General features: G+C 48.6%; 4 protein-coding genes across 4 annotated transcripts; 1 reads left to right on the top strand and 3 right to left on the bottom strand.

The window, feature by feature from the left end:
• Positions 1 to 64: 64 nt before the first annotated feature.
• BU24DRAFT_423576 (D-arabinitol 2-dehydrogenase) lies at positions 65 to 2,048 on the bottom strand. The gene is made up of 4 exons (XM_033528288.1): positions 1,225 to 2,048; positions 734 to 1,159; positions 537 to 675; positions 65 to 483 (listed from the first exon to the last, which is right to left on the bottom strand). The coding sequence occupies exons 1-4, from the start codon at positions 1,731 to 1,733 to the stop codon at positions 442 to 444; spliced, it is 1,116 nt and encodes a 371-aa protein (XP_033383008.1). The 5' UTR covers positions 1,734 to 2,048; the 3' UTR covers positions 65 to 441.
• Positions 2,049 to 2,443: 395 nt separating this feature from the next.
• Positions 2,444 to 4,205, top strand: BU24DRAFT_219281 (inositol 5-phosphatase-like protein). Its single transcript, XM_033522036.1, has one exon. It carries the CDS (start codon positions 2,711 to 2,713, stop codon positions 3,992 to 3,994), a length of 1,284 nt encoding a protein of 427 aa, XP_033383007.1. The 5' UTR covers positions 2,444 to 2,710; the 3' UTR covers positions 3,995 to 4,205.
• A 2,385-nt stretch (positions 4,206 to 6,590) lies between these two features.
• BU24DRAFT_219247 (uncharacterized protein) lies at positions 6,591 to 7,353 on the bottom strand. Its single transcript, XM_033522035.1, has one exon. The coding sequence runs from the start codon at positions 7,265 to 7,267 to the stop codon at positions 6,773 to 6,775; it is 495 nt and encodes a 164-aa protein (XP_033383006.1). The 5' UTR covers positions 7,268 to 7,353; the 3' UTR covers positions 6,591 to 6,772.
• Positions 7,217 to 8,404, bottom strand: BU24DRAFT_451646 (uncharacterized protein). Its single transcript, XM_033531131.1, has 2 exons — positions 7,861 to 8,404; positions 7,217 to 7,765 (listed from the first exon to the last, which is right to left on the bottom strand). Exons 1-2 carry the CDS (start codon positions 7,997 to 7,999, stop codon positions 7,440 to 7,442), a joined length of 465 nt encoding a protein of 154 aa, XP_033383005.1. The 5' UTR covers positions 8,000 to 8,404; the 3' UTR covers positions 7,217 to 7,439.
• Between the last annotated feature and the right edge of the window lie 1,627 nt (positions 8,405 to 10,031).

Genomic DNA, 10,031 nt, shown 5'->3' with positions numbered 1-10,031 from the left:
TTGAGACCCGCTTACATAAGCATCCTACAAGGGGTTGGATTTCCACGATACCATTACATCTTTTGATTCACGGGTCCAATTTCTGAATCTCATGACTAGACGCGTTTCGAAAAGCAAGGAAATGACGCGTGCGACTGCGGCCTAGGCTAAGAAACAGTGGTGAGGAATGCTCCCATGATTTCGCTTGGGCATCACAACACACATCACTTTGCACATTCACAGCGGTATATGATACAAGCTTTCATGTAGATAATTTTTGATATGCAGACTGTATGCCAGTTCTGCAATCGATCTCCCTTCTCGGACACCAGTATTAGATGCTATAATCTAGGACTCGGGGTACCTGTAACCTCCGAGTCCGTTTTAAAACTCCCATCGCATAATTATTGTCGATCGCTTCGTAATCCTTATTCGGTTCCCTCCTACCTCCGCTTGACTTATCTAAGTGCAAGTGTATGCACCATCGACGCGCAAGTCGGCGCCCTATGTTACAATTAGCAATTTGAAATGATCCAACTTCAAAGAAAATTACGCACCGTAACGTAGAGACTGGCGTCGCTGGAAAGGAACGTGACTGCACCCATGAGATCCTCAGGACGGCCCATCTTTCCGACTGGAATGAGGGAAGTCCACTGCTTCTGAAGCTCTGGGTTGTCATCAAGGATCTTCTTGGTCCTACAACACGAATTAGCCAAATGGGGATGTTGGAAATTTTAGGATATAAAAAACATACAAAGCGGTAAGCATGTATCCGGGGGAGATGCAGTTGACGCGAATGCCTGCATGCGCCCATTCAACAGCCAAACTCGAGGCCAAGTGCCTAACAGCTGCCTTAGCAGCATTGTAAGGTGCTTGAGGCTGGGGCACATTGACGATCGCACCAGACATACTGCCGATCATGACAATGCTGCCAGGTGACTCGCGGGACATCAAGTGCTTAGCCACAGCAACGGCATAGAGATATGTGCCGTCGACGTTGACACCCCATAGCTTCTGCATACGGTCATGGGGGTACGAGATGGCGTCGTAGTTCTCTGTGAATCCAGCAGAGGTGACCAAGTTGTCTACCTTGCCATGCTCCTTGATAATATCGGCCAAGGACTGGTTTACCGATGTCGGGCTGGAGACATCGCAGAAATGTGCTGTGACCTTGGGGACGCTGTGTGCGAGATCAATTAGAAGTGTTCAAAAATGATAGTAGATGTAGGGTCTAGAGCCACTCACTTCTCGGATCCAGGGTTTTCCTCTCGGAAAGTGTCAATCAGACCCTGGGCGGACTTCTGTGCCTCGTCTCGGTTCATGTCCACGATAGCTACATCGGCCCCGCTTGTGACAAGCGCCTGCGCCATCACAAGACCCAATCCACGAGCACCACCAGTCACAACAGCGACTTTTCCTTCCATGGAGAAAGCAGCTAGAGTGCGCTTGAAATGGAAACCTCCACGTCCCTGCACAGGCTGGGATGATGGAAGGTCGTCTTCCTCTGGGTACTCGACGCGGATGTTTTCCTGGGTACGGGCGTACTGTCCCTCGTGGTCACCGCTCTCACCTGGCTCACCGGCGGTGGTGAAAGCATCAAGGTCTTCGCGTTCAGGCTCCTTCTCAAACCGCGCTGGTGTGTAGGAAAAGGGGCGAGTGTACGCAACAATTGGTTGTCGCACTCGGAACGACGCTCGGGGAGCTTGTGCCTGGACGGCGCGGGCAGCTTGCCGGAGAAGCTGGGGTCTGAACATTGTGGAAAGAGTGCAATTGATGCAATTGAAAGGGATTGAGAGGGTGGGAGAGGAGTAGAGAAGGAGACAGAGAAAAGCAACAGAACACGCGTCCGTCGAGCTTTAAAGGAACCCTTTTTAGAAGAAATCTCGGGATTCGTGAATAAGCTTCTAGGCTCGACTGATCGGTCGAATGAGGCTTCGTTGGGCCGGCCTAGATGACTGAGCTGCAGGCACGATGTGTAAGGAGAGGTAGCAAGTGGATAGAAAAGCAATTGCAAGGGAAAATCGCGTTGAATAGTGTCACGATAGTTGTACAATTTTATTTCTTTTGTGTAGAGGATAGATTAGATAGAGCTCTGACTTTTGTGCTTCAACCCCCACCTACCCCGACTACAGCTCATTTTGGCCATGATGACGTACAAAAGGACCCTTTGAACCTCTTCCACCTGGCAACGTCGTGAACCGTCGATCTTCACCCAACAACAAAACCCACCCTCCCTTCTCACCCAATAAACTTTCCACTCCTCCTGTCCCATCTTCTCTCGCGACAAATGTTTGACTGAGAGTCCCCTCTTTTTATTCCACGCCGTCGTCGTGACATTCTCCACTCCAACCTCGCCAATGCATCATCTCCTCCCCATCTTTGCCACCACTAACTACTTCGAATACTGATCGTACCGACGATACCGATAAAACCAACAATACTAACCATACAGCTTTGCTCTGTCTTGTCCTCTGCCAAATCACAAGTTGCTGGCTCTTGAGTCTTGTACTTCCTCGTCAATCCGGATCAGCTTCCCTGGCTACCCGCTTGGAGAAAGCCTCAAGAATCCCGACAAGATCTGGTAGTCCATCTGAAGATCCTTACGAACAACTGGCAATCTGCGGGCATTTGGGTCGTGTTCCGTTTCTCCACATTCTCCGCAAACCACTGACCGCCCTTTCCATATCGATATCAATATCCATAGCTATTCCAGCCTCATCCGTTATCGATAATGTTTGAACTATATCTTGTCACCTTCAATTGCGCTCGCAACCTGGTGGACCCCGAATCCCTAGGACCGTCTCTATTTAATGCTCTTCCACCGACAGCAGCATCTCTGCCTGATGTCCTCGCCATCTCCCTACAAGAAGTCAGCCCTATCGCGTACTCGTTCCTCGGAGGATCGTTTCTCTCACCGTACTTTGATCATGTGACACAAGCTGTAAACCTTGCGTCCGAGATACGCAGTCACGGCCACGAACGACTCGAACATGTCGCAACTCGCAGCTTAGGCATGACTGCTCTGATGATCTACGCGAAGCCACATATGGCACAACGTATTCAATGGCTTCAATCAGCTGGCGCAGGGGTTGGGTTCTGGAATATGGGCAATAAGGGTGCAGTCGCCCTGCGTCTTGGTCTATCTTGTCCTGGATCTGACGACTTGTTGAAACTGACATTTACGGCTGCTCATCTTGCCCCTATGGAATGTAACATTGAAGCACGGAACCGGGATTGGTCCTCCATCGTGCAAAACCTCGTTTTTGAAAACAACGAATCGTCCGGATACAGCTCCAGCGAGCAAGTGCCGTTACTATCATCTTCATCAGATCCCCCAGAAGATAATAATGGTCTTTTCACTTCAGGGAACCACGTTTTCTTTGCTGGAGATCTGAACTATAGAACTCATGACAAGCCTCCGGGGCCCGATGCTTGGAAAAGCTACCCACAACCGACAAGCTCCAGAGACTCTGATGAGCACTTCTCCCATCTTTTGGGCAAAGACCAATTAGCCCAGGAGAGGGATTCAAACCGCACGCTTCACGGTCTGGATGAACTTCCCATTACCTTCCCGCCAACCTATAAGCTTTCATCTCATAGCAGTGAACAGTTGGCTACTCACAAACGGTCTAATTCTGAAGAGGAGGGTTATTGGAATTGGTCGAAACATCGCTACCCAAGCTGGTGTGACCGAATCCTCTACTCCAGGTCGAGAGCACTGAAGCCGCAAACGTATACCGCACTACCAATACAGCACACTTCGGACCACCGTCCCGTTGCATTATACGCGCGTGTCGATGACAAGCCGCTGCAGGGACCAGATGATATTCGGAGCAGCACTCCGTTCTCTATCAATCCTCACTGGAAGTCCAGGAGGGACACTGCTCGGAAATTAGAGATCATCGTGGGTAGTTTGTCCTATGTTGTTCTGACGCCACAGGGCAATGCGATTGTTGTCACCTTGGCCACCCTGGCATTGGCAGGTTGGTGGTTGGCAGTCAGTCTATCTAGGTGATGTCTTAATTGCTTACGCCACTACAGAGCATGGTCGTATTAATATTTTCGTGGGATCGCACCTCGTAGTAATATTCTTTAATGCATCTATGTCAACGTCTAAAGTACATTTCTCCAAAGCTTGAGTTGTGATTATGTTTTCTGCGCATATCGCAGCTTCAGTTTACAAAATTGACATCTAACGAGCGTTTAAAATTTAACACCTCTTCAACAGTGAAATCAGAGTCGAATTTCCCATCAAAAGTTTCAGTCGTGCCCCAACGGGCCTTGATACGAGAACTGCATATTGATATGTGACGCCCAGTTGTACTCCATACATATCTCTCCGTCTCCTAAGATATTTTTCGAAGACATCTCCAGATCATTATTCTACTTCTCCTCGGTTATCAAGAGAATCTTATCATACAATAACAACATTTAACATATTTGTACTTAGATATATATTTACGATTTTGAATATAAGGTCGCGTCATTTACTTAACATATACTAACATTGTTTAAGATACACACCAAAGAGGGAACCAGTCTTATAATATCATCATCAAGATTTTCATCCAAGCACCCAAAAGCCTAACATCTACACATATATCTAAACAAGCCTCTTTTGTCTCTACCTCGTACCATTGATTTTGAGGACCCAATCGACGATGCCACCGAAAGCACACAAAGTCCCCTTTTTAAAGCCACCTCGTCGATACACCCACAAAGCTCCGTCTCTCACAGTGACCTCAACCAGCACACCACCGAAAAGATCGCATCGTTCTCTCATCCTCACATTCGACAAAACTACCAAAGTATCCTACCGGTTGTGCTCCGTGTTAAGAATCATATCGGGGCTTTATCTCCGATGAAGCAGCGACTGAGAAGTCCGATCTCGAGACTGATGTGCTACTACGATCTCGTGCACTATGGTAGAGTAAACTGTTCACTAAGAAACATTCCGACGAAGACCGCACGAGGATGTGCTATATGTTGTAGGCAAAAACGAAGGAAGACTTCTTGCTATCATGGAGCGGTCGGTAAGGACATGATGCCAATGATGGCAATGCAAACATGTTTGAGTTCCTGACGTATGGTGGCCCATCAGAAACATCGCTGACGTGCAGATACGTAATTAAATGCACTGAATGGTTGCAAGGTATCGGCAAGGGAATGAAGAAGTTTGGTGAAGTGATGCTGGTCTGCGTATTCTCTCACTAGGTCATGGCATGAGTGCCGATGCTGTAGTGTGTAGATCTCAGGTCGGAGGGCAAGTCTGAGAAAGGTTGACCCGCCCCGGACTCCAGACGTCGTAGCAAGCGTAGACAGCGTCCATCCATGTTCTAGACGTGCATCTTTTAATACAATACCGTATGCATACCGCCTAAGGCAATTGATCTTCTCCACCAGGTCAGACGTCCTCCAGAAAAGCATCGGTGGCGATCCTTCCTTTTTCGCAGTGTCGACGACCCCCTGGCTTGGGCCCGCCAACGTCTATCGTCACGATAGTTGAAGTCTTACAAAGACATCATAAATCGCATCCCGAGACCGACTTTTCGCGCCCGCACATAATCGGCGATCCCCAATGCAGGCATTGAAAAAAAGGGAATGAGGTTGGCCAGCTCAGGTTGCCTTGAAAGATCGTCGCTCATGTGAGGATTGTCGAAGGTCCAGACCGGGCGGACCCGTTCAATTTTCGACGTCTTTGCCCCAATTAATTGAGAATGCCGGCCTTGCAACATGGGGCGAGGTTCTAATCTTCGGCGTGTCTTCGGCGTGAGAACGAAATGCGATGGGTTCACAACATCCAGATATTACTTCCAACTCGAAAAGGTTACCTGCAGATAGTTAACTTTCTCAATGCTCCAGCACTTCACGTGACATGCGGCCCCGAGTCGTTTTTCTACGACGAAACGTCCTTGCGGATTATTCGAACGGATTCCGAAGGGAGAGCAAATAATTAAGTCAGACCGTTTTTTAATCGTGCTCCAGTGAGTGGGGACAAGAGCAATGTCTGTCTGACATGTTTTTGTTACTTTATATGTTCGTGTAGTGTTGATGAATGCGCGTTTATGGGAAATGTGTGTATGCAGGTGCTGGACCCTGGAATAAGATGGAAAGTGACGTAATATTCTTCCCTCCATCATGCCCCTTGAAACTAACTGTGAGTTTATCTCGTAAATGTAACTAACTACGGGTTAAACATGCTCTGTACAACCACATGAGGCGGTTAGCGCGATTGATGATTGCCCTGCCTTGACCTGGCATGGTGGCATGGTCGTAATCCCCGGGCATAACTGAAATGCTTTCTTGTTTCCTGCTGAACTGGCTGCTGAGGTTGGTTAGAATGCAAGGTAAGCGAGACCCTAGGCTTCTTTCATCGGTCTGTAAATAAGGACGATGGTCGATTGGCTGGATGACTGGCCCGTTCTGCATGATAGAAGTCGGCTGGCTGATTGGCAGGTTGAGTACGGAGTAGTCTTATCTGATTTCTTGCAAACCGCTGCAGGTGGGAGTAAGACTGCTCCGAAAGGTGGAGGGTCGGTGAGACGTTGGACTGTCGGGGTTATGATGTCCTCATGGATGCATATGTAGAAACCGCGGCTGTGGTTATCTAGGTATCACGACGGAACGCGGGGGCGAGCAAACTCAAGGAGTATGGAGATAGATACATAATCGGGGATTTCAGAAGCTTTCGATGCTGATTCGTTGTCTTTTGCTATCAGGTATCTATGCATGTCTATGGGGTTTACGGTCCGGCTTTGGTTGCATTGCATGCGCGGAGGATCTGTTACATACACTACAACTCCGTATGAAGCACAACTTGCCCCAGCAACAACTTTCTCCCAGTCGGAACAAGGTTGAGGAAAATGATGAACATGATCGTCAAAACCCGATGCTGCAAAAATAGAAACTGTGGAGAATGTATTATGTATTTCCTAGAGAACAAAAATGGCCGAAGCAATAATTTCGCAGCATCAGCAATGCCACAATGTAAGATGCAACTATTGACGATAGGATGCATGCCGCCGCCGCCGCATGTATGTACATGTACACAGCCAACAAACACTTCAGACGAACCATCAAAAACAGGATAGAGCCTCGTTGGGTTTCGGTCAACCATTACACGCGTCAGATTACGGCATTTACACAGGCGCCACCAAAGCGGGAACGACCAGCAAGCTGGAATGCCTTTGGGACACCTGTGGACATCTGGGGTCGAATGGATGAACTCGTATGTTCGGTTGTTCGCACCTTTATTTGACGCCGAGGAGTACGAATTGACACTCCACATACATGCCAATGTATGTATGTATGTACCTATGGCGAATTATTGCCGAATAATAATAATGTGTAGAGTACGATGCAGTACTCATACGTGATTGGGAAGCACGGCACGACGGAAGATGCACAACAGCCATCCACCCGACAACACCTCGTAGTCTGCATATCCATCTATCTCCATCTCACCATCTCATCATCTCATCAATTTCCCAAAGCCTTATCGATAACTTCGTGATACTGCCCTGTTTTCGAACACCCGCAATGACGGATTGAAGCTTCCTAGTAGACCTTCTCGCCCACCCGAAACGGAGCCTAAGGAGACGCAGATCTCCACCATCTACGCAATAGTCAGAATGCCATTGCGTAGTCCAGACCCTTTCGAGAGGGTCTTCGCTGGGAGAAAGACCCTCGCTGGTGTCCCCTGGCGGCCGTGTCTTCTCACCCGGTAGCACCAGATAGTCTGAAGCTGGGCCACCAGCGCCGCCTGTGACGCTGCCTGCAGTGCTTACTGCACTCCATACTCGCACCATGGCAATTCCTATTAACCATTCCAACATCACCTCAACACCCAGGCACCCCGCTCTCACGACCAGCCCCACATACAGAGCATCCAGACTTGGCCCGTTGGGGTCTCGAAACCAGGGCGGGCAACCGCGAAACGTTTTGGCGCCCGCTGCGCAGTGACGCCAGTGGCGTTCTCTGTCTCCCCCCCAATTTCGTCCTCGTCCGATTCCTTGATCATTTGCCTTGGCCAGTCTGGTCCGATCCCCAGCGTATTGACCGATCCTTCAGTTTATTGAGGTTCTTGTCATTCCGACGACGAACCCTTCTTGGGACATCGTCGTTTCGGCTTCATGGAAATATCAGGAAAGAGGGCGTGTTTCTGGTCTGAGAAAATCCGTTTTTTTTTCTCCGCGCGCCAACCAGGGCCACTTATCAAGCTTTGGCTGCTTTACTTTCTCGGGTCAATCGGATTTCTTGTGAAGGTCCGAATAATGATTTTTTCCATTGTCAAACAGGAAAAAACCCATTAGTTGATTCCATGTTTTAGATGTGGTAGATAGCAGAATCTGACGACGTTCGAATGGTAGATACGACGATCATGAGAATTCCAAAATGGCCATGTCCGGAACCTACCACCCCCTCCCTTCTGCCCATCCCTCGCCCCCATCGTACATGCACAGTATTTACAGTCTTCCATACTCGGTTGTGATCTACTCGGCCTCGCCCACCCCATCTCTACACACCCGCATCAAATGATTAATATCGGTTGGCGAAAAGACCACCACGTAGATGTTCGAAAACGTGCAACGGACAAGACAGAACTGCATGCAAAGCGTGGGGAGAGAGCTCTTGAGTGATTTGTTTGTATATTGTTTAGATTGCATTTGGCGTTATCTAAGGATAATAAAGTAACTGAAGCCTGCCCTGGTCCGCGAGAACCGCGCTGTGGCTAAGCGAGAGCAGCAGCATGTTCGACACTCTGAAGAGTCCGCATGTGCTGTCTCGTTGTACAAGAGATGGCCTCGAGTAAACTTAAAACAATGATAAAAGAAATACATTCGCGTTCGTAGACGCGAATCCGTCCCAGTCTATAGTTGCACCCAACGCCTTCGCTATCCTGCCCGGGAAGAATGGTGGGGGGACTTGGTCAATATGATACATGAGAATGGAAAGAAGAAAAGAGGAAGCCAAAGCCCCCATCCCGCTGAAATGATGCATCCAGTTCCTTCGAAATGCTTTGCCCTAGGAGAGATCCATGAAATAGAAGTGGGTAGTCGAGTAGTAAGATGGAGAGAGGGAGATCGCCGTGCTTTTATGAAATTGTCGGATTATGGTCTTGGAGGAAACCAATGGACTGTTTCGGTATCGCTGAAGTTCAATCATTATTGGTTCGTTGCGCCGTAGGTATCGTGATGTTGATGGTTCAATGTTTGTTGAACGATTGGTTGATTGCCTCTAATGAGCCCTGCCAGATGATGATGGCTGCATTTGGGATAGCGAAGCGAACGAGTTGGTCATGGCCGAGTAAGCACCATTTGGTCGGCCGTTGACTGATGTCACTGAAGAGGAGCTGTTTGTGCGGACGCTGGCGAGGTTGAGGGTGATGCAGTTACCGCATCGGCCTTGCTGCTGGTTGCATCGGCCACGGCAGCCTCGCTCGTAGTTTACGCAGGAGAACATTGTGGGATAGAGTGGTTGGAATAGTTGGTATGTCGAAGAGATGATGAGGTTGGATGGTGATGGTCCCTTAGGTAGTGGTTGTAGATACGAGTAGTGATGTAGATAGTGGTAGACTGGTGGTGGTGTAGTGGTGTAGTTGGATATAGTGTGGCGTGGTAGGTAAAGATAGATAGATGGAGTTCGAGGGGGGATGATGTTAATTTGTATGTTTGTGTGTCTGTAGGATTGAATGTGTGTTTGAAGGGGATGATGCGGCAAGAAGCGAAAGAAAGGGTCGTGAAGGGAGTTATTATATGGCGCAGGGTCGTATGCTGCCCGATGATGTAGGTAGGTATCGTAGGTGGTTTTGTCCCGAAACCAGACCAAGTACAAGTTTAGATAGATACCGTAACCACCTGTAGCCTGTAGGATAACAAGGTACAAGGGGGTAAGGGTAGAAAGGTGAATACGCAGGGCAAGGGTTACACTAGTTAGTCTGACACTCTGATGCTAACTTAACCTAACCACCACAACCCACAACCACAACACCAACATAATTACCGTCTTCCCTTTTACTTTCTAACACAAACAGACATCACAGACACCAGACC

Source organism: Aaosphaeria arxii, assembly GCF_010015735.1.
Source record: "Aaosphaeria arxii CBS 175.79 unplaced genomic scaffold BU24scaffold_5, whole genome shotgun sequence".
NCBI classification, from domain to species: domain Eukaryota; kingdom Fungi; phylum Ascomycota; class Dothideomycetes; order Pleosporales; genus Aaosphaeria; species Aaosphaeria arxii.
Note: the sequence above shows the minus strand (reverse complement) of the source record. Positions and strands in the feature narration are given on the sequence as shown.

Excerpts from the sequence above, each read along its gene's own strand:
- BU24DRAFT_423576 (XM_033528288.1), bottom strand. The coding sequence starts at position 1,733 with ATGTTCAGACCCCAGCTTCTCCGGCAAGCTGCCCGCGCCGTCCAGGCA. Across the intron at positions 1,160-1,224 it reads GAAAACCCTGGATCCGAGAA|CGTCCCCAAGGTCACAGCAC; the intron begins GTGAGTGGCTCT and ends TCTCGCACACAG. Across the intron at positions 676-733 it reads GGATACATGCTTACCGCTTT|GACCAAGAAGATCCTTGATG; the intron begins GTATGTTTTTTA and ends TTCGTGTTGTAG.
- BU24DRAFT_451646 (XM_033531131.1), bottom strand. The coding sequence starts at position 7,999 with ATGATCAAGGAATCGGACGAGGACGAAATTGGGGGGGAGACAGAGAAC. Across the intron at positions 7,766-7,860 it reads GGGCCAAGTCTGGATGCTCT|TAAGCACTGCAGGCAGCGTC; the intron begins GTATGTGGGGCT and ends TATGGAGTGCAG.
- BU24DRAFT_219247 (XM_033522035.1), bottom strand. The coding sequence starts at position 7,267 with ATGTGGAGTGTCAATTCGTACTCCTCGGCGTCAAATAAAGGTGCGAAC.
- BU24DRAFT_219281 (XM_033522036.1), top strand. The coding sequence starts at position 2,711 with ATGTTTGAACTATATCTTGTCACCTTCAATTGCGCTCGCAACCTGGTG.